The sequence below is a fragment of the Dermochelys coriacea genome, chromosome 3, assembly GCF_009764565.3.
Source record: "Dermochelys coriacea isolate rDerCor1 chromosome 3, rDerCor1.pri.v4, whole genome shotgun sequence".
NCBI lineage: Eukaryota > Metazoa > Chordata > Testudines > Dermochelyidae > Dermochelys > Dermochelys coriacea.
The window spans coordinates 91,197,563-91,221,984 of NC_050070.1; the positions used below are offsets into that span (position 1 = coordinate 91,197,563).

General features: G+C 38.7%; 1 protein-coding gene across 1 annotated transcript; it reads left to right on the forward strand.

Moving 5' to 3' along the window:
• Positions 1–7,386: 7,386 nt before the first annotated feature.
• Positions 7,387–20,861, forward strand: LOC119852473 (nephrocan-like). The gene is given in 5 exon segments (XM_038393623.2): positions 7,387–7,575; positions 12,118–12,805; positions 12,808–12,966; positions 12,969–13,017; positions 20,272–20,861. Coding segments are annotated over 5 exon segments (1,533 nt in total). The 3' UTR covers positions 20,720–20,861.
• Positions 20,862–24,422: the final 3,561 nt, after the last annotated feature.

Sequence of the window (24,422 nt, forward strand, 5' to 3'; positions counted from 1 at the left end):
GTAATAATTATGCAGATGCTCAGCCAAATCAAAGAAAACTAAAACAGCTCCTGGACACAAATCTCTGATGCTGTTCAACTCTAACCTCATAGATTATATGACATGTGCATCAGGAATTAGGCCCAGGTAATTTCTGCCTGAGTGAATCACCACAGTGTCTGGCAAATTACAAACCTCTTAAGTCACCAGTTAGATGCTGCAGAGTGGGCAAAACATGACGCCAATGCAGGCCACATGTCTTCACTCAAATCAACCTGTAATCAGCAACTCCCATATCTTGGTATACTCCTTGCTCTCTTGCAGTCTTTCCAGGAATTGCCCAGTATCCACACCGTGGCAAGCTTGGCAGCACATGGATTTCTTTTCCCTCAGCAGTCAAGGTACCTGCATTGTCATTCCAAACTTCTGCACTAAATGTGTTTGGATACACCACATTAATCTCCCACAAGATCAGGAAGTAGCCACTTGACACCCCTGGCTCCCCAGCGGCTAATAAAATACAGATTTTCTTGAACAATCAATCCAAGGCTTACCTGCCACCTGTCCTCATTTCCTGCCCCCTCCTCAGCTGCAGCCCCCTTCCCTATCCGCGTCCTCCTCTGCCCCACAGTCCTCTGTCTCTGGCTCCTCCAGACCTGATACAACAAAGATTTTGTTTAGCCTGGTTTTGGTTGGCTGCTGACTATTCTGCTGTGCTCATTGTAAACCTCTCCACAAAAACAAACAAACAAAACAAAATAAACCCAAAACATGTTATATTATAATGGACACAACTTGTAGCAAGCAACATGAGTTATTATATCTTTATTGCACTGGTGTACAAAGGTTCGGAATAGAAACATCAGTGGTGGGGTGTTGCCAAAGGCAATGGCATTGGAACAGTCTCTCAAACTACCAGTAAAAAGAAAAGGAGTACTTGTGGCACCTTAGAGACTAACAAACCCGTGTAAGCATAAGTGGCTGCCTGGAAATCCTCTCATGGTTTTTTTTTCTTTATTGGTGCATGTGCATTGTAATCCAGACTGCACATCTACACAAGGAAAGACATGAAAATGTTCTTAAAAACTTTCTCAGTTTGGGACCCCCAAGATTTAATGGACTATATGCACTGCCTTGAGTAATGCTTGACAGATTGAAACCATTCTGACTCACATAACATCAATAGTTTTATCTCTAGTTCTGTGCAAACAAACAAACAAAAATCCCCTGGAAACTTTTTGAAAGGTGATAATTTTTTCAGAGTTTATATCTCCACAACCCCTAGCTCATTTGATCCGAAAATTTAGGTCACTAACCTTACCCTGCACCTTTCTGAGGCACACCAAATTTCAAAGAAATCTGATTCAGCACGTCAATTTTAAAGGACTTAAAAAGGATTGTGTTACACCTTTCTTTGCTAGATTGAAGAGCCTGTGGGAAAACAAACATAAATTAGAGCAGCCCTGTGGTTACTTTTATGTATTGCAGGGGTCAAGCATGTTCCTGGACAGCCCCATAATATAGGGGTACATAGGTGATGTAAAGCCACTTTCTCTCCTCCCCCTCTACTTCCCCTATTCTTGCATAAAGCTTTGCTCAGATAGACCATAGCAGGCGTTTAGAGGTTTACACACACTTTTCTCAGCTTTAAATGTCTACCCAAGGTGCAGGACAGCATAGAATCAGGACCATGGTGTTTTCACATGGAGGTCAGCTCCTCTGGAAACTTTTGTAATTGCTGAGTGCCCAGCCATAGATGCCTCTACAGCATATGCATATGTCAAGGCCACCTTCTGTGTGGTTACTGCTAACTTACTGAAACAGTTCATTTACTCTAATTGTGTGTAGTTGTACAGTTGCAGGAGTACAGACTCTTGATTCCAGCTTCAAGGGGAAGCAAAGATTGGGTGCTGGCATTATCAACATGGGAGAAACCTTGAGAAGATAAAACAAGAATCTCATATCATAAAAATGTAGTTAGGCTAAGGGATGAAAATATGCTTCTGTGAAGCACTTTATGGGGGAAAATGCCTCCATCCACACTAACATTTATGAAGCCGTATATTGTAAGGAGTAGCTATCAAAAACTTCTGTTGCAAAAGTGAGACTTAGTGGATTTTCACATTTTAAATGCTTGTCAATCTATGGACTCAATGAGAATTCTTTATTTGAGTCCGTTTTATTGACTTGCTAACCTTGGATAGTTCTTTGGATGTAACAATACACTTATTTCTTCTATGAAGAAATGTTTAATACTTTTGGATCTCTTTTTACACAGATATAATTCCATAATTTCATAGTCATAGGATAGGACCACCTTTTTTCTCTAAAAATGTTTCCTACAGTACATTTCTAGACTTCTTTACACAGATACCTTTACTTTCATTCACTTACTTCTTTTTCCACCTTTGACTCTCATTTTGATTTGAACTTCTAAATTAATTAGCAGCGGGAAAAGGCATTGGCTTTTACAGCCTAGGAGAAAGAAGGTTTCTCTTTATATGCAGAACAGGTACAGCTTGGCCAGTGGCTGCACAACCTCCCCAGGCCAACATGCCAATATGCCTCAGCCCTGAGCTAGCTGGAGAACAAGAATTCTGTTTCATGAAAAATTTTGAGGTTTTGACTTTTTTTTCCAGTCAGATGAGGAATTAAACCAATAAAATAAAAAACAAAAATAAACAAACCAAAACAGATGGAGGGAGAGTGATATGGAAAGCCACATTAAACTCCCTGATCTGCCAGATTTGGCACAGGGCTATGAACCTTCACATCCCAATTATATTTTATAAACACAGTTATTTTTAATATTCAACATGAAGAGCCAGAACTGGATTTTGTGGTCAGCAGGTTTTGATTTGAAAATTTTAGTTTTTGCTTTAAATCACATACTGTGTACTATTTTCCTGTGACTGAACATAGTGACAGTTTACAGGTGCTGTCATTCTTTGTAACAGAGAAATCAGTGTGGGGAATATCATGCTTTCAGTATTACTCCCCACTGAAAGCAATCTCGACTTCTGCATAAAAATTGTTGGTATTAAATGGTCCCTACTGATTACTTTCTTAATGTGATATCACAAAATTGCACAATTTACTGAGCCAGTGGAGTTACTTACACATTAGAAATTTCTGAGCTGTTTATTTACCCTTTAGCTTAACTCACATCTTCCTGCTTGGCTTATAGGTACAGTCCCCTGACTCCTATCGCTGATTCTAATGAGAGATAAACATCAAGTGACAGTTTTTGTAGAAAGAAAGGTATTTGCTTTTGCGGAGACATGTTGGACATGTTGAGAAAGACAGATATGACAATGATCTTTCATAGGATCATCTTTGATAGGTAGCACATCTAAATAATAGTCCAGTTACTGAAAGCAGAGTTCACATTAATACCTAAAATAATTATTTTTGATTAAATCATTGCAATAAATATCAAATTAATTAATGATTATACCATTAAAGTTTCCCCTTATTAATTTGGGGTAGCAGGAGTCACATTTGCCACACAAGAAAGTGAGAGGCCAAGAACTTTGAACCTTATTCATATTTCACACTGTTTTTACAGTGGTGTAACTCTAGTTTATTTGGAGTTACTTTAGTTCTGATTAACACCAGTAACACTGCATCCCTGAGCAGAAACCATTAATTGTTAAATTATATGTGCCAGACTGGGATGATATTTTGAGGTTGACAAATACTCATATCAGATCATAAACATCCTTGTCAATGGTGACTTATGTCAATATTTGAACTAACTCACCAGAAGTGAAAGGGTAACAAATTGTTGCAGGGTATCACCTGCTAAAAATGTTTGAAGTACATGTCATTATAAAGAGAGGTTTTACTATTTTACCAGGGTTCTTTGACCTTTTTAGAAAAAGTAAGGAACAAGAATCTGCACCAAAATATGCTAGAATGATTGCCTTAACATTTCTTTGCAAATTCTACTCACCCAAGGAGAGCTTTCAATGGACAAATAAGATGCTGTTAGTTTGATCAATCACTAGTGCAAAAGTCAGGCAAGACTTTCTGCATAAACTGGTATATGTTTATGCCAGTTTTACAAGGCTGTTTTAGAAATAGGCTTATTTCATCTCCTGACCCTGGGTTTAGTAGGTGCTGGGAATGCCCTAAAGGTAGTGTGCTTGGCTTCAACTCTGCACTCAAGTGGAGATGATGTAGAGTAGGAAGATCCTCAGGTCTCCAGTAGCAATTATGGAAGGCAAGTATGTGTTCAGTGTAATACCAGCTCCACCAAATGGACATTTCCAGTTATAAGCGGCCAAATCAATCTGATGTCATTTTCCGTCTGGAAAAAAATTAGGCCTATCAGTGTACATGTGAATAGGGAAAGGTAGTTCACCCCAACCCCTTCAGATGATCAGATTATCCTTGAAGCATGAGATTTAATATCTTTTAGCTATCATTTAGCTTACTTACCATCAGAAATTGTTAATGGTCAAAATATCAATAGCTTTTAAAAACTCCAGATATAGTATCTGTTGTAACAGCTTCCAGGTGACAGTGAAGTCCATAGACTATGTATGACAGAAAGAAATATTTCCTTTTATTGGTTTAAGTTTGCAGCCCTTTAGATTTATCAAGAATTGCTTAATCTCCCTGCCTGATCTTCAAGAGGATTCCTGGATAACTTACATACATCGAAGGATGTCCTTTTATTCCCTCTGTGTGGACTTATACATACATGTCCAAAGGATAATATAATTAGCTACCTTATTTTTCCCTTGATCTAATCTACACATGGCATTTCTATCATCACTGCTGAAAGCTCTGAACATAGAAGTAAACAGCATGTGACCATAAATTTCAGTGGTTCATAGGACAATGACATCGTAGCTAGAGATTGGAAAATGTTCTATAAACCTTAATTAGTATTCTTACTTTTATATTGGTGTAGGTGTGCTGTATGATAAAAATAAACAGTTTACCTTCTCCGAAGGACTAACAGACTAAGGGCACAGGCTGAAACGATCCAAAACAAACACTACAATATACAGACATATACACACCAACACCTTAGTGAGACTCTTCAGCATTAATTGACTGTTAACATTTTGAAAGAATTATCACATCCTCTGCCTTCTCCCCAAAATTAAAAGAGAAATTGAATAAGTAGTGAACTCTTAACATTGTGGAACACACCTGTGCTAGGGAGCTAAAGTAACATAGATATCTCAGGGCATAAAAGGCAATTATTGCTGTCTTTTTCTTTCACCTTGATTAAGGTTGAGTGTTTCCAGTCTAACAGGTCTGTTTCATTTGTGTATAATTTCCAAAAACTTTCACTTTGGGGCTGAAATTGTCCTGCCTGGTCTCTTTCTGAGGATGCTTTTTAAAAAACAGTAATTTTGAGCAAAAATGGGCTAGTTATTTTTCAAAGTGAAGGGTAAATATATATACACTTTTCTCATGATAAGAATTGTTTGTAGACATTTTTATAAAGTTCTAGTGCCTCATTGCTTTGTGGTACAAACATGAAAAGTTGGCAGGAAGATAGTTCTTAGGTAAGACACATGCCTTGTGGGGACCTGGTGAAAACCCACTGTGATTTAGTCAAACTGTAAGGGTTTAAAATCTACTTATATTTGCAATGTTTGGTTTTTATATATAAAATAATCAACTGTCTCCCAACATGCCATTGGGACTGTAATGTATGTGGCACACGTAAATATATAGGGCAATTTTCTAGTCAGTGAGTGAGTTCTCAGTGACCTGCTGACCCCAGGCAAAAAGGCATAAGAAAGTTGAATGGAATTTCTCAGTCAGTATGTGGAATATAATATGACAGTGTGTCTGGAGTGAAGCGTGCCTCCCTATTATGAAGTGCTGAAAACAGGTGAAATAAAATGGATGAAAAATTAATGAAATTCTTCACAAAATTTTTAAACCCTTCACACACTTTTAGTTGACACAGCAGTTTGGCAGCTTCAGGAGAGAAGCCAAAGACTGAATTGTCTATTGAGACTGACTTTCTCACTTCTAGGCCTTACTTCCATTGAAGTAAAGGGAAATTTTGCTACTGAATTCAGTGAGAGCAGGATTGGGCCCACAGTCCCTCCAAAAACAGAGTTGAGCCATACTGGCTGGAGCAGGGTGAGGAAATTTGCATTATCACTGCTTGAGTGCTGCTTTTTCTGCAGACTTGTCTCTGTGGCTGTTAACGGATCACACTCACAAACATTATCATTTTATAGTTTATAAAGACTTTTGTGGGTAATCCTGAGGCAAGAGAAAAAACAAAGACCCTGTTACAGATGAGGATGAGGTTTCCGCTGTCGACAAGAAGAATTTACAGTAGGCAAATTAAGGAATATGCCATTGACCTGATCGTGCCCACTCAAGATCCACATACAGAGGGGATTCCCCACCATGGATTTTCCCCTCCTCTGTGTGGAGGGAGAATGGGCCAAGGATGGATCTTGGCTCTCAGAACAGGGGGAAAGACTTACAAATTGCTCCCCCTCACTTGCACCAGCCTACAGAGCTCAAAGTAGGAATGCAATACTACTCAAAACATAGCTCCTTATTTTGTGGATCCCAGAGCCAAAAGTTATTGAATTGTCCTCACAGCTTGTTCTGCAGGGAGCACGGAACAACTGGAACAACTGGGGAGAAAACTCCATACAAGGAAGCTCAGAGTCTTCCTCTTTGATGAGACAGTTGGGCCTTAAATTATGAACACTTTCTTGGTCCTATACCACTGGAAATGTAGTAAAAGCTTTAAAATGTTTCACAAAAGAATGAGGCAACTTTCTCCACATTATAGTTAATGCAAACCAAAATGTAATTAAAAATATTATTTTCATCAAACTTTAAAAGAATTCGTACCATCCCACATCACTGAACTGCATCAAAAAGTTCAGAAGTTAATTTGGTATGTTTAAAAAAAAAAGCAGCTGCTTGTTTTCATGTAAGTAATGTGAAGTAAAGAAAAAAAGGCTTCAGTATCTGTTTTGGGTGGAGTGTTTTTTTTAATGTTTTAAATACAGGGTCACAGAAGATACAGAGGTTTTATAGCCCACTATAAAACAGCTCTTTATCTTTTTTCCACTAATTCTATGGTGTCACATTTAACAAAACTAGGAAACTGCAGATAATATGGATGTTTGCAGATTAGACATCAGGCAATAAATAACACTAATTTCACAGGCCTACAAATATAAAGGTCCCTTATCATTGTTTAAGCCTCTCACTCTTTGTAATGCTTGCTAACACTTTAACCCAGGCAAATTAAGGGATTGTTTTTGCTGCCTTCTCCCATCGATAAAGCACACAGTCATAATATTCTTTTATCAGATTTCATGGTATAAAAGGACTTCTGGTACCTAAATTCACACTGTGTTGCAGTTAACAGGGATGGTTTCAGAGTTCCTGTTTTGGAAGATGCATTTGTCTTATGCTTTACTCATTTTGTTTCCTCTTTACAATGGTCTAAGTACCACCTGCCCCAGAAGATGCAATTGCGACTCTACACAGTCAGTGCAATGCTACAGGGTCCTACAGGTACCTAGAGAGATTCCTGCTACCACCAGGCGGCTTTACATCAGCCACAGCAAAATCAAACACCTCCAGGTAGGACAAATCCCAGTTTAAATAACTTCAATTTCAATTTAAATCAAATGATCCATTATGCTTCTACATGGTCATGTCTTCAAAGTCAAACCCAGTGAGAGGTTTATTCTAGCTGCTAATGCTTAGGTACAATTGTGCCAGGTCTGTAGTTGTTTTCCCTGTTCTTTACTACTACTACTAATTATTAATTATTATTATTATGTTGTTGTTGTTTCCATAACTGTGGTATCTGACGCCTGTTTGTATTGCTTGGCTGATATGTTTATGTGATTAATGATGTTGATCTTACATATATATATTTTATAATCAATAAAGAGAGCCAAATCTTAATCAGTTTTAAACAGTCAAATTCGCATTGACTTCAAGAGCCACTTTATATCTTCACTTAGTAGCAATGGCATTCTCTTAAATGCAATTAATTCCTTCTTTGGCTAAGTCAAGAGGCTTAACAAAGTAAAGAAATTTCTGTGATGAATATAACTGCAGTACTTTCCTGTGAATAGTACATCTACTATTAAAAACAGCATGGTGAGGGTTGACTACTCTTCACTTCTGAAGTCAATCATGACTTTTGCATTTGATGTCAATAAAAGCAAAACTGGGCCCTAAATGATCTTACTAAACAAGAGCAATTTATAAATGAAGTTGCTACCTATTTATATTGTGGTGGTCAGAAGCAGTAAGAGGTTAAAAGAGTATGACTCAACTCATTCTGAGGTTCACTAGGCATCACTGATTTCCGGTCGTTGTACAAAATTGTACAAAAGTCAATACCACATGATGCTTTATTGTGGCATATTCTGGAGTAGCTTCTCTTTAGTCCCACTGCAAAATATTGCTATAATAAATCCATGGATAGAAATAGGGAAATAAAACCATCTGCATTATACACGCTGTATGTGCAAATTGTGTATGAATAACTTCCTAAGAAATTGTCTGTTAAAAGATACATTTTTATTGAGGTTTATATTTTGCTTTTATTCTCAGGATTCAATAAACTGGGCTAATAATTGCTTTGGAGCAATGTCTGGGGTTCCTGTTGCTCAGACTGTTAAATAATCTCTATTTTGAGAGTAATATTGCAGTTTAGCCATATCATACAGTTCAGTTTTGCTGTTTCCCAGCCATTATTAATCCCCTTGTCATAGATCCAATATCTAGAAGAGTCAAAGCTTACCTGTATTCTTTTGTAGTGATATAGCCCAGTTAATTAATTCCTTCTGCAAACATATCTGTTTGCTCTTTATTAAGAAATATAACAAAATACATGTAAAAGAAAAATAGTATTTACATTTCAAGACAAGTAAGAAAAATTGATCGCTCTTTATCAGTTTAATTGCCCATTTCTGTCAACTAGTATTCACTTAATAGTAGCAAAGCAGACTTGTACTATGCCTTTCAAGAACACAGGTATTTTTTATGAGACATTTAAATGTTTGTTGTGAACATGTAAGACACTTAACTGTGTTGCAGTGTAATGAAATAAATGCCAGCAAACTATACCTGAAACCATCTGATAAGGCCCTTTGTTCTTTTATAAATTTCCTGAGCTGAAAAGTCAGAATGCCTTACATTTACTATTAGGTTTGCAATGAATATGTTATAAATATCTTTATTCTATCAGGCTGTAATTATCTGGGCTCTTTAATTAGGATTACTCTGAGCTACTACATACAGTATATATTTCACTTTTCTTTCTATGTGACAAACTTTGTTTAAAATAAAACTTAGGCCCTGATTCTCTAAGCACTTATGCCCATGTGCTTAAATTTACATATGCAAAGTTACATATGTGAGTAATCCCATTTGGTGCATATGTAAGTGTTTAAAGGATATGGGTCTGAATTCCCATATTTAAAATAAATAAATGCTTTTTTTCTATGGCAGCTTTAAAAGAAAGCTAACTTTTTTTTTATTCTTTATCTTTCTCACTTTATTGAAACAAGGAATTTTTTAAAAATTGAATGTACATTTAATTGTTTATGCTGTTTGTTCACCTTCTACATTTTGCTCAGTTTAAACAGTGACTCTAGACTGGTTGCTTTCATTTTAATTATGACCATTTCTAATTAGATTAATTTATGGTTTGCATCTGCTAGCATGATGTTGTTCTGGTCCATACTGCCCAGAATTGTTTAAGAAGAATTTGTTTCCACTGACATAAAAATAATAATGAAAATGTTTTTATTCGTATAAAGCTTTGTAAATCCTTGTTTTCACAAGATCTAAATTTTTGACCTCAAACTTGTTGACAGTCACTTCAAATTAAAGTCTGCCTAGCTAAACAATAAGAAGCACCATGTACCAGAGGAAACTGATATTATTTCAAATATGTCTTGGCTTATTGACTTTCATTTATTTGGTGACTTGTTTGGTGAAAAAGGACATATGTGTAAGTGTCAGGAATAAAACTACAGAGAATGATACTACCAAAGCATACTAAATGGATGCAAAATAAAATTATAATAATTCATATTAAGAACCATAATATCTTTCATCAGAGAATGAATGTCTGTGCATTGAAAAGAAATAAAAAATACTTTACTTAACTCTCTCACTTAATAAGATGAAAATTAAGCCTCTTAGAGATCTAAAGTAATCAACTTAGCAAAAGCAGGAAAAAGTTCACTTGGACCAGACAAACTGACCAGATATGTCTAATTTATGAAAGTTCAGATTTAGTTTGATCTCAGTATGAAGGGCCTCCATAAACCCTTATGACACACAAGTAGTCTTTGCTCATCTAAGTAATGCCTTTATTTCAATGGTACTCCTTTTGATTAAGGGAACAGGCTGTTTTGTGGTGGTAACATACTCACTAAATTAAAATGGTGTTGATGGGAAAGGTTCCGTATTTATACTTTTTCAATGACTCCATATGAAATTTGTAAAGTCAAGGAATGACTTTGCAAGAGAGTCAGTTGGAAGATCAATCCTAAGCAGTAAGAAGTTGACAATTTTGATGAGAATGCAGAGGCAATATAAAATCTGGCTCACCCTTCCATAGCTGTATAAGTGTCACTCTGTGTGTTAATAGAAGTGAAACTTGGATTTTGGAAAGTAAAGTAAACCGATATGACTCAAGGACACACAGGGATTACATATATTGAGTAAAATGGTGCATGGTTACAGCCATTTTTCTGATAACTGCTTTACTTTAAGATTCACAGTGAAGCTATATGGCTGTATCCTGTCCTGGCAGGCTCAAAGAAGAGAGAGCACAGATGCTACCCAGTACATCCTCTGCAAACAATTCCTATTGGCCAAGGCAGGATTTTGACAGGAAGGGCCAGAGGGATGTGCTGTGGAGCATGTTTTGCTGTTCCTCTGAGTAGGAGCTAAGTGTGCCTCTAGCTAGTGAGTCATTTGGAAAATGATGTGCATGTGTAGAATAGCCAGACACCTCTCTTTAGTGCTTTGAGTACTATATGAGATCTCTGCTGTGTGCATGGGTTGGAGCAAGGAGAAAGGACAACTATCCTCATACTTCTCCCTTGTACACTAGGGCAGGATGTTCTTAGTCTGAAGGGTTTTTTGGTTAATCCCACTAAATTCATTCTTAAAAATCGAACACCTTACGTTGCATTGTAGTGTTACTAAAGCTTTAAAGCTACTCAGCACCATTGCTTAAGAAAATCAGTGTTCTCTGAGAATCCTGGATTATTTTTTTCAATGCTTCTCATATCTCAGCATACAAAAAGAGCATTGTAAATGAGAGATCTCCACTAAAGAAGAAAAACAATAAATAATCAGCATTATCTCTACTTATGAAATTCACAGCCGCATCTAAGCTTCATTTACCACTGATAAACATTGTTTATTCTGATTATGAAATTCAGTGGAAGTAGAATAAGCATGAGCTGAAACATTCATTTTCAAATCTAAACTGCCCAACAAGTTCAGAGAGCTTGGATCTGGGGTTTTGCTTTGGGTCCATCTCAAAACGTAAGTTTTATAAAATTGAAACACTGAGGGCTAGATTGTGGTTCACAGCCAAAGCTCATGGTAGGGAGGTGTGTGATGAGACTTATCTTATCTCCTCCTCCAGCTCTGGACAGCATCACTGCTCCAGGAAAGGATGGAGTATGCACTTCTATCCTGCACCAGGCAGCTCTGCTGGTCAGCAAATGGGGGAGAGGGACACGGGTCTACCTTAACCCCATCCATTACAGTGATTTGTGCCTGTACTGATGCTAGTCATGAACATGCACTGGGCTACCCTATGCAGGAGTGCAAGGAATGCTATCTATCTCCCATTGCCCCAAACATGTGCATCTGCACAGATCCAGCCACAAACTGGATCTAAATAATAAAGTAGCATTCTAGAATGGCATACAAACAGCAGTTGAAATGTACATGGCTACAATAATATCTGTATTTATTGTCTGTTGTTTTCTCTGCAGTTCATCATTAATCATATTGTAGGAATAAACATTAGCAATAGTCAGATCATATAGAAAAGTAAAAGCTAGTAAGGAGGTTCCATAAACTGGATAGTATATTATCACATTAATTTGTTTTGTTTTTTCTTTTTTCTTTAAGATCTGTGACTTCAGCAGAATATCTTGCCTGGAAGAGCTTATCCTGTCTTGCAGTGGAACAGAATCAGTAGAAGATAACACTTTCAAATCTCTGAGCACCTTGAAGATCCTGGAACTCTGGAAGAATAAACTAAGGCGCATACCCACTTCCCTCCCATCCAGCCTTGAAGTATTAAAACTTGGTGACAATTCAATTAGTGTTCTGCATGAGTCAGACTTTGAAGGTTTAAAGAAATTAAGGGTGCTTGACATTAAAAACAACTTGATTTTGGCAGTCTCTTTCAGTACACTTTCCTCCCTTTGCAGTTTACAGAGTCTGACTTTGGATGGTAATAATATGGAATCTGTGTCGGGGCCACTTAAGCTTCCCAAACTTAAGTATCTGAGTATGGAGAATAACAAACTACGTTCTTTCTCAGGCAGCTTCTTTGTACCACTCCAACATTTACAATTTCTCAGATTAACTGGCAACCTTCTGACCAAGGTCCCTCTTAACCTGCCTAAGTCCCTGCTTTCATTAAAACTAGAGAGAAACCAACTCAAAATGATAAGATTTCGAGACATGAAACACCTGGAAAACCTATCTGAGCTTTTCCTCTCTGAAAATCAGCTATCATCAGTTGATGGTGACCAGCTTCTTCCTAACTTAACCACCCTGGAGCTGTCCAGGAACCACCTCCAAACCATGCACTCAGACTATCAGCCAGACTACAGAAACTTGACTGTAGCAATAACTTCATTCAGAGAGTGACAGCCCAGGGCTTTCAGGATCTACGAGACCTCAAGCATTTGTTTCTCGACAATAACACTGTCAGCACATTCGAGGCTGGAGCGCTTCATGCGTGTGCACAATATCTAACCTAGCATTGGAACAAAACCTGCTTATTTCTATTCCGTTAAGGTAAGTGAATCTGAAGACAGCTGGTAAATGAAGGTCATCATCTCTCTCTCTGCATGCTGCCTAACCTGGCAGAAACGGGACTGCAATTGTGGAGTTGGGGGAGCAGCAGCTCTGCTGCCTCCCCTCCATTCACTTTTCAGTTTTTGGTCTCTATCAGTATGCAAGGCTGCTCTATCATGCCCCTGCTAAGCTACTGGGGCTTCTTTGTTGGAGTAAGGCGACCCAGTGGGTGGTCTCTCTCATCAGTCACCCCCTCCAGGACTCTCCTTAATTGCCCTGAAGTCCATGGCATTTCCATTGATTTTGGGACATCCATATGTTCGCTTAAACTCTCCCCTTGCCTGCTCCACAGATGTGCGTGGGTGTGGGAAGGAAACCCTTCTCCCTAACAACTAAAAGATCTGCAGCAAACTTAATCAATTGAAGTTAATAGTTGCTTGGGTCCTATGTAGGTATTTAGGCAGGGATCTGTGGATCCCTCATAACCTTTAGTTCAGCAGTCAGGGCACTCACCCTGGATGTGGGAGATCCTGGTTGAATTCCCCTCTCTGCCTGATGAGGAGAAGGAAGTTGAACAAGAATTTGTCACCTCTCAGGTGAGTGCCCTAGCACTGGACTATGGGACAGTCTGCTGTGGGGTCTCTCACAATCTTTTGTGTTGAAGCCATTCACTTTTTATTACAACAGTATCAGAATGACTCCATAGTCCAGTTATTAGGGCATTTACCTGAGTGGTAGAAAACACCTGTTCAAATCCCTTCTCTTTTTCAAGCAGAGGGGGGTCCTGAACAAGGGGTCTCCCACATTTTAAGTGAGTAACCACTGGGCTAAAGGTTATGAGGAGGCTTCCTTCTTCCCCCTGGTCTTTTTGTGTAGAATTAGGCATGCTCAGAACATGCCCATCTGACTGGGATTTCTCTGCCCATCTTCCTATGGTTTGCAGATTGCGCTGGGGTTTAGGTGTCCCAGAGCCTGCCTGAGTCAGCAGTGCATGTGCCCAGGGGCAGAAACTTAGGCAATTAGGGAACTCTGATTCCGAAAACATAGGCACCGAGTTAGGTGCCTACAGTGTTAAGTGGCAGCTGAGTAGAGATTTTGTGGATCACAGTGGTGCCTAAAAAATGGGACTTAGGTGCCTAAACCTCAGATTGAGGCACATAAATTCCCGTGTAGATCTGGCCCTTTTCGCACCAGGGTACCTTCACAAAGATTTTATTTTTATTTACAGCAAAATTCAGTCCTGCTAGTACACATGAACGTGGTTAAAGAGACAGTAAAGGATGCAGTGAAGTTTATGGAAACTTGCTTTCCCTGATGTCTGCATAAAATTCCTATTGCCATCAGTAGTTGTTCTGTGCATGAAAAAAGGCTAGCAGTTCATTTATTTATAATTTTAAGAGAACTGTCTGACTCATACTATTGGTTCTGGCTAGAATGCTTGGGAGCCTTTAATGTCCAGTCATTATCTTGAGTCACCTAGCAGTTAGTAATGAAAGAGAACATTACCATCTGGTAACCGTTGGGTGGGGGGGGGGTGTCTCTGAAATGAGTTTTTTCTCCTTCCTGTTCCTAGTAGAAAAATGTCTTTACCATGAGTCCACCATCATAATTGGCACTCACTGGCATCTTTCTTGGTAGTTGCAGCAAAGCAATAGAGGTATTTCAAAAAAAATTGTGACCTCCAGTGAATACATTTATTTCTAATCTCTGGCTGCAATTGGAATAAGGGGGAATGCTAAAGATATACAAAAGAATGGCATAGAGAAGGGACAGCAATGCTCATCTTTACCTCCTCTCATAATGCAAAACTAATGGAACGTTCCATGACACTGAAAGGCAGCAAGTTCAAAACTGATCAAAAGAAACACATTTTTACCAACCCATATTTAACCTATCATTGCTACAAGATAAGATTCCAAAAGTTTAGCATGGTTCAGACAAAGGAACTGGCTGTTTATATGTCCTGCTTTGAGCAGGGGATTAGACTAGATGACCTCCTGAGGTCTCTTCCAACCCTAATATTCTATGATAGATAACAATATTGACAATAGAATTTCACACACACATACATACATACCCCTCTGAAAGATTTATAAACCCCCATGCTTCAACGCATAAGCCAAATTCTAATTGAAGAATTTAGGAAGGAACTACCTTGTGAGCAGTATATTCCATAATTGCCCACTTTGGGGTTTTTGCACATTGTTCTGAAGCATCTGATACTAGCCATTGTCAGAGACAGGATATTGGCCTAGATGGACCAGGATCTGATCCAGTATGGCAATTCCTATGTTCTAAATACCTGTATAAGACAATGTTATAAAACATTTTGGTAATTAATTGATCTTTAAATAAATATTCATGGTAAATAGGCCTAATGGCCTGTGATGGGATATTAGATAGGTGATATCTGAGTTACCTAGGAAAGAATTTTCTGTAGTATCTGGCTGGTGATCCCCTTTTTTTGCCATATTTGGGGTCAGGAAGGAATTTTCCTCCAGGGAAGATTGGAAGAGGCCCTGGAGGTTTTTCGTCTTCCTCTGTAGCATGGGGCACAGGTCACTTGTTGGAGGATTCTCTGCTCCTTGAAGTCTTTAAACCACGATTTGAGGACTTCAATAGCTCAGACATAGGTGAGGTTTTTCGCAGGAGTGGGTGGGTGAGATTCTGTGGCCTGCGTTGTGCATGAGGTCAGACTAGATGATCAGAATGGTCCCTTCCGACCTTAGTATCTATGAATCTATGAACATACCAATGTAACTGTGTAATATCAGTTTCTTTAACACCACTAAATTACTACATTTAATTTTATATTTTATGGACAGGGCAAAGTAAACAATGTAATAAAACCTTGCTTGCAGCAGAGTCCTTTAGCATCAAATTTCTGGAAGGTATTTGGTAGTAATTTTATAATTAGTGATTTAGTGGCATGTTAATTTGTTTGATTTCAGTCTAGCTTAATAGGAATGTTTATTGCTTTCTAGTTATGTAATTGCATTCAATATTGTCTAATCCATCTTATTTTTACAACATATAGTAGAGACAATTTAGGGAGAGGAAAGAGCACTCTATAATCTTTTAACATTATAACTTTTTAAAGATATATTAGGAATTTTTATTTTTAACTCTGCAATGAGCATAAATTCTAAGGGAGCACTTTAAAAACACAAAAGTGGAGGATGAGCAGAATTATATTTTAATTGTTTAATTTTGTGTACCCATCACTTGGTACCTGAGCGTATGTACAAAAAACAAAAATAAGACTGTGATGTTACTACAGTGATAGGATGACAGCAGCTGCCATCCTGGAAGTCTGACTATGCAGAGAGTGGGCCATAGCCCCAATTCAATACTGTAGCATGTGCTGAATAGAAAAGGAGGACTTGTGGCACCTTAGAGACTAACAAATTTATTTGAGCATAAGCTTTCATGAGCTACAGCTCACTTCATCGGATGTAACTGTAGCTCACGAAAGCTTATGCTCAAATAAATTTGTTAGTCTCTAAGGTGCAACAAGTACTCCTTTTCTTTTTTGCGAATACAGAATAACACAGCTGCTACTCTGAAACATGTGCTGAATGAGATTTAAGCAATTGCTTAAGGCCCAACTGCCCAAAGGTGCTTAGGTGCATAACTCCCATTTTTAGGTGCCACTGCAATCCATAATAAGATAGGTGGCACTTAATCAGATAACTCCATAGGCACCCGAACTGAGTTGGCATCAAAGATTTTATAGTAAAAGTTTCGTAGGGCCTATGTTTTTACCAATGGGCACGTGTATAGCTGCCTCAATCTAAGCATCTATGGGACAATCTTCCACCTAAGTCACACTGAGACCCAGGAACCAACAGAAGATTGGCAATTCTCTACTTAATTCACATGCAGGGCTGACAAGTAGGTGTGCTCGGAGGGCTAATTCAACACTAAATAGCCTAATAGAGGAAAGGGAAAACAAACAGCTGCCTTTAGCCCAGTGAGTAGGATACTTAACTGGGATGTGAGAGTGCCCTGGCTCATGGCCCACAGCTGCCTGAGGAGAAAGAATTTGAACACAGATCAATCAACTCTCAGGTAAGTATCCTAACCCCTTGACCATGGGATGGATAGTCTTATATGGGTCTCCCTCCATCTCTCATATTGAAGCAGTTCAATTTTAATTAAATATTAATTGGGTCAGAGAGTGAGACTCACTCCATAGTCTAGTGTTTAGAACATTTACCCGAGAGGTAGCAGATCCTTTTCAAATTCCTTCTTATCAAGCAGGGTTTGAATTGAGGGTCTCCCACATCCCAGACGAGTATCCTAACTACTGGGCTAAAGATCATAAGGGAGGTACTGTGTCTCTCTTACTTCCCCATAGCTATATTGTGTGAAGTGACACAGATACCTAACTCATTCTTATCTAAGCCACCCGACTCCAGGAGATGCGTGCCCAGCTCTCAATAGCAAGCAGAGATAAGTCTGGGTTGCAGGGAGAGACCCAGGTGCCTATCTCTGTGAGAGAGGTGGGGCTTCAGACACCCCTCTCATCAGCATCTCCCATTAGCTAGCTTAGGTGGATCCCATTCTTAGGGGCCTATGTCTCCCCATGCATTGTATAGGGAGCCTAGGTGCCTCACTCAGGCTTTGTGGATTGCTATGTTGTTCCAGTGATTTTCTAGGCACCTAAAATCCAAGTGTTCCAATGCCTACATCCCTTTGTGGATCCAAGCACAAGTGCTTTTCTGAAATGGGTCACTTGAGAGCAGCAGTGTTACTTTCAATGAGCAAGCCTCTGGGTTTCTGTCCCCTGCCTGACCAAGTCTCAAGAGTGGGGAGGGATACTACCAGTTCATTGCTCTGTGTGACGGGTGAGAAGGAAACATGACTTTGACCTGGACTACATGAGGGAGAAGGGAACACTCCCAACTCTCCCTAGACTCCCAGCAGATGGGGCGGGGGGGAAGTTAGTAAGAATAAAACTGCCCTAAGCAACAGTTGCACCCATAACATATACAACTACCTCCAAGGCTCTTGCTGCTGGTGCTACAGCACTGGATGAGACCCCCTCACCCCCCACCCCCCATCAGCTCTTGCAGGAAGGGGTGGGAATGTTAGAACTAGCCAGATATCACCTCCAGCTGCAGCATAGCTGTCACAGTCAGCCTTTGATGCTGTGTGGATCTCCTAATAGCAGTAGGATCAGCTACATACTTGAACACAGTTACTCTTTTAAAATAAACACTACTTAAGACCAAACAATATGGCCACAAAACCTCAACCTGACTTCAATGTGACTTAAATTAAGCATGCGCTTAAATCTATGCTGGATCAGCGCCCTACATTGTTATCTCTTTGAGGCAGGGACCTTGAGTGAAATCCTAGTCCCACTGAAGTCAATGGCAAAATTCTCAATGGCAAAATTTTTTCAGTGGGACCTGGATTTCACTCCACATTATCTTTATTGTATGTCAAAGCACCATGCATACCAACTACCAGCATAAACCATGGGTTTTTTCCAAATATTTTTATCATGGTCACACAAGCAAAAGGTTAGATTGAAATCTTACCAGTATAAAGCATGTGGAATAATCCATTATTCTATCATCTGGGTCTTTTAGCACCATAAGACCACATTTTACAGCCTTATTCATGCAAAATGCTCACAGATGTCAAGGGGAGATTTGCATCAGTATGACAGCAAGCTTTGGCCCATGGTATAATATTTAGCCTCTCACAAATAAATACTTCTACCTCTGAATATCCCAATGGTACCTTCTCAGTTATTTTCAATGATATATTAGATCACTGCAGTATAATATACTATCACATCAACATTTGGTGTTAGTGGAGAGTTGCTGTTCAGTTATAAATAATTCCGGTTAAAATTCTTCATAATTCCCAAAGAAATGATATGTAACAGACTTCCTTTAAATCTCATATTGCCACTCTTCACCTCAGCAGGTTGGGCACCAGAATAGTATATTGTCTTTTGGATTAATTTAATTAAAACATTTTCTATGCCAAATTAACTTGCTTCTTTATTAAACAGTTTTCACCAACAGAGTGGGATAAAAATAGAAGATAAAAAATGAATAGTATAGCTTCTGAAATATAAGAGCTTTAGTCATATCATATATGTATAATATGTATTAAAAAAGAAATGAAACTGACCATTCTAGTTTCATGGACAAGGTGACACTGAGTACAAAAGTAAATAAGCAACATATATGGTGAAAAGTAAATCATATTTCATACATAGTTGTTTGCAGTGTTGTTGTAGCCTCGTTGGTCACATGATATGAGAGAGACAAGGTAGATGAGGTAATATTGTTTATTGGACTAACTTCTGTTGGTGGAAGATACAAACTTTTGAGCTGCACAGAGCTCTTCTTCAGGTTTGGGGAAGCAAGCAAAGTGTTCTTCCCCAGATCTGAAAAGAGCTCTGTGTAGCTCAAAAGTGTGTACCTTCCATCAAGAGAAGATGGTCCAATAAAAGATATTACCTCACCTAGCTTGTCTCCATCAGATTTTGTTCAGTTACTCAAGTGTTTTTTAACAAAACAGGTAAGGGGCATTTCTATTTTTTCTAGTCTTTTTTTTTTTTAATAAAATATATTGTCATATACATGGGCAATTTCTTTTCAGGTTCTTCCTACGTGGTGTGCTTAATTTCCGAAGCTGATGCTAAACCCCTTTCCCTCCACCCCAATTTTCTAATCTATGCAACATATTGCACACATTTTCAACCAAAATCATCCAAAGAAGAGCTAGGGGAGCATGTCCTTAGGATTCTCTAGATTTTTTATGTTTGGCACTACTATAAATTGGCTGTATGCATGTTTATGACATGGGACACCATGTATCTGCTTCTAAGTTTATTGAAAGCCCAGTTGGAATAAAATACTTTTTTCCAAATAGGACTAAAATTGCTGTTTATTTTAATTAAATGCATTCAGTATACATCAGAACTGTAATACTTTGGGGGAAACAATTCAAAGGCAAAAAGATGGTGGACCCATAGCTTAAATTAACAAATCACCCCAAAGTAAAAGTTCAGACAAATAAAGCCCAAAATTATGCATAAGAATGTTCCAGGGCCACACCTCTTCCGCAGTGGGTCATATTATTTACTTAATTTTTAAATGGTGAATAACAAAGGCTGATGGCCTATCATCTATGTGTGTTTCGATTAACCTTCAGCTTCCCTCCCTGCATAATCACACCAGCAGAATCAGTAAGATAAATATATTCACCTTGTTTTGTTTTTTTCAGACTTCCAGATACTCTAGCCAGGTTGGATCTAAAAGGAAATGACATACAGGATGTTAGAGAACAAGAGCTAAAGGACTTGAAACAGCTCCAGGTTTTAAATTTACGGAACAACAAGATATCTGCCTTGGATCGCAAAGTCCTGGAAAATTTGCCTCGTCTCAGGTACCTGTATTTGGATGGAAACCCTTGGAATTGCACATGCGACCTTCTGAGAACCAGAAGAGCACTGATGGCCAAAGGGACAGATGTCAGAGGAGGACAGTGTGCAGCACCAACAGAAAGCCAAGGAGAAAGCTGGATGTCTTCCAAAAAGATTCTGCAGCAGTGTGAAGACCACCTCTCTTCAGCTGAACGAGGCAAAGAGGTCAGAAAAAAAATGAAGACTGATGACCTCTCCAGTGAAGGTGTAAACATGGATGATGATTATTATGATTATGAAATAGATTAATCATGAAACTATGATGAGCCTTAGAGCTATCTTTCTTAATTCAGCAATGATCTTTGCAGACAAAGAGCCTGCTAGGCTACCACTGACATTTCAATCACTACAAGACTTAGTGATTTGGGGCAGGTGAGGATGTAAGGTGTTTTGAAAATTGTAAGATGCCTCTTTTTTAAAAAACTGCTTTGTGTTTAACATTACATGTGTGTAGAAAATAAGAGTACCAGTGCTAGCAGCTAGAAAAGTTTGGCACATTCAGACAAAATGGTGGCAATTAAGTGAGTCTGCTAGCTCTGCACAGGGCTCAGTCAAGCATGCAAATAGTTCCATGGAAATCCTGTAAATAAAATCCACACCTACCTCACAAGATGCAACGGCTGGGAATCTGAGACTCCCCAACCCATTTAAGATGGCAGTGTTGTAATTTCCAGAAAAAGTGGCCTGAAGTTGGAAGGTTTTCTATGTGTTCTCAGATTGATATAGGTGGTTGTTCAGTACTGTTCACATAGTATTGCCTTTGAGAAATTAAATTTTCAATAATTATTTGTCCCCTTTAATTGACTTAAACCACTTAGTCTAAAGATGAATTAGTTGAGGCACATCTCCAGGTGTAATCCACTTGTCTATTTTTATAGCAAATACAACAAAGAGAACAGGTGAGTGGAGCTTGTTTGTTGTTCAGTAACATTTATTTACTGTCTCTAAGTTTGGTTTCAGAGTAGCAGCCGTGTTAGTCTGTATTCGCAAAAAAAACCATTTTTTTCCACCAAATGCATCCGATGAAGTGAGCTGGAGCTCACGAAAGCTTATGCTCTAATAAATTTGTTAGTCTCTAAGGTGCCACAAGTACTCCTCTTCTTTTTAAGTTTGGTTTGTATCCATGAACCAAAAGTTTGGGACCAAATGTGACTCGACTGTGTCCCTTTAAAGGATCACTGCTTACCCCTTTCTTAGGGAACAGGAACTGCCACCACCAGAAATTAGGCTAAGTTTGACAGACAAAATTACTGGGAGTCATTGGTGTATGATAGACAAACAACTATTTGACCGCAATACAGGACAAGTTGCTGTATGTAAGTATTTGGGGTTATGTATTATTCCTGTCTGTATAGGTACAGCAATAAAAGGTGCAAACGAAAACATCCTGTCACCCAGTGTAAGAGATCCAGTATGCTAATGGAAAATAAGAAAACGAGACAACAAATTATTTAAATTTAATAATAGGAGAGAGCTGAAATATCAAAATATTTAACAGAAGATGACACAGGTTTATTAATGTGTAAATTTCTTAAAGAAAGATTGGCTTTTTTTTAATAAGGAAGATTGAAAGTGCTGGGTTAAATAACATAAGGTTAAATTCAGAAGTGATGTAAGTTACACATTGATAAGATTCTAAGATGAGATGCCCTCTACCCATTTTATCTTACACCTTGTTACATTTTCTTTAGATCCTATGATACGTAAATTTGACCAGTTTACACATCTATTTGGCCTCTAGTAGCTAAATTCAACACCTAGGTGAAAAAGTTATATTCTCTCACATAGTGTATACAATTTAAATGTCTGTTATTTGGGGGGAACAGAAAATACAAACATCAGAATTAATATGGCTGAAGAAATTATATTTTGCTACTTCAATTATATTAAGGTGAGAGGCCTTTCATGGGTGGGAGCATCCCAGAATATTTGAGACAAAAGGGCTTTATGATATAAACACAAGCTCTGATATATATACGAGGGCAGATCTTATTGAATAGTTCCCAAAGTACTTGAAAACCAAACAGAACAGAAATACACAAACACTAAAAACCAGTGAATTACAAACAACAATCTGAGGGCTTTCCTGCCAGTTCATAAATCTCAATTGATAACTGAGAAGTGATAGCAGCAAATTACTTTCCAAAGCAAACAGTCTCAATTATCCACTGTTTTCTGGTGCCATTCAGTTACTAAATAATCACTCACATTCATAAAGTTTGTTTTTTCAGGTGTCAGAGCTCAGTTATTTGGTTATGTCATCTATGAAAGTATCAATAGCATTCGTAATTAGAGCTATATGTGTCACATGATTAAATACCGTGACATGAGGAATTTGGGGTTTTTCAACTTTTTTTTTAACAAGATATCAGACAAATAAATATTTTTGGTAGAGTGAGACGTTTATGGCAGCAATATGTTTAGGCAAACAAGCTTAGTGGTTACTAGGTGACTTTTATCTGCTTATATTGGATTGTGTGTTAATTAAAAAAAGGTCCAAAAGTACTATTTTCTGCATAAGAAAATTATTTTTATGTTACACTAATTCTCAACCATTGTTTATAATGATAGAGTCTTTTAACAATTTATTTTAAGTGCCCATCTAGTGTTACCTCAGGGCACCCAGCCTGTCTTACTATCAGAAGGTATCAGTCTGACAGCAAAGAACTAACTAGCTTGCTCTCTCTTTTGAGAGATACAAGATATATTACATGTTGACTATCGGTCTCGTGCCAGTATTTAGCCTTAGATGGAGTTTACCACCAGCTTTGGGCTGCATTCCCAAGCAACCCGACTCCAAGAAGACCCGGTCCCAGCGCGCCGGGGGCCGCTACCGGCCTCACACCGTCCACAGGCTGTGCCTCGATCAGAAGGACTATTACAGGCAGTCTACAGATTTTTATAAGCACAGGTTGTAGGAATCCAGTAGACAGGGATTTCATTTGACAGACATTATTCATACAGACTGGGGTATAGTGCCAGAGTACTGAATTCAGTTGCACCTTTTGTCTTTGGATCAGAAAAATTAGGCTGATCTCTGATTCTGGGTGAAAGATACTCTTCACTTAGCTCTGGCTGAGTGCAGCAAAAAAAGGTACAGAATCTGGCCTGGATCCACAAACGGACTTTTCAGTGCCTAGAAAATTATAAGAACAATAATGTGATCCATAAAGCTTGAGTTAGGTGCCTAAGCTCCCTGTACAATGAAGGGAGAGATATAGGTGCCTTAGAATGTGATCCACAAAAGGGCAACTTCCTGCCTAAGCTAGTCAATAGGAGAGGGCAACAACAGGGGGATAGCTAAGCCCCCTGCCACCTCTCATAGAAATAGGAGCTTATCTGTGTTAGCAATCCACCATCAGGAACCCCTCTCTTCGGGGCTTAGATGCCTAAGTTGTTTCTTGTGAGAATGAGTTAGAAGCCTGCCTCACTCAAAACAGCCACAGGAAGAGGAGCAGCCCACCATATAAATGTTAGCCAAGTGGTTAGCACACTAAGCTAGGCTGTGGGAGACTCAAGTTCAGTTTTATTCCTGTCTGCATGATGAGGAAAAAGGATTTGAACAGGAGTCTCCCACATTTCAGGCAAGTGCTCTTAACAACTGAGCTATCATGTATTTTGATGGGGGAAATCTGTCAGCCTTAATCTCCTGTTGAAACTGTTCCACTGAAGCCCTCTCAGGAGACTGCTATTCAAATCTTTTCTACCCCTCAGGAAGAGATGGGAATTGAATCTGGCTTTAAAAGTTATAAGGTGGGTGCTGCCAGCCCCACCAACCAAATTTTGAATCAGATCTGATCTGGTACTCAGTTTCTGAGATTGCCTACTGGATCAAGCCCCACATGCAAGATAGATGCTCCTCCACCTATCTTCCTTTGGTTTGTGGATTGTTCTTACATGATTACTTGGGAGAGAAGCATCCAGGTGATGCCTTGAGTGAGGTAGCAGTGCA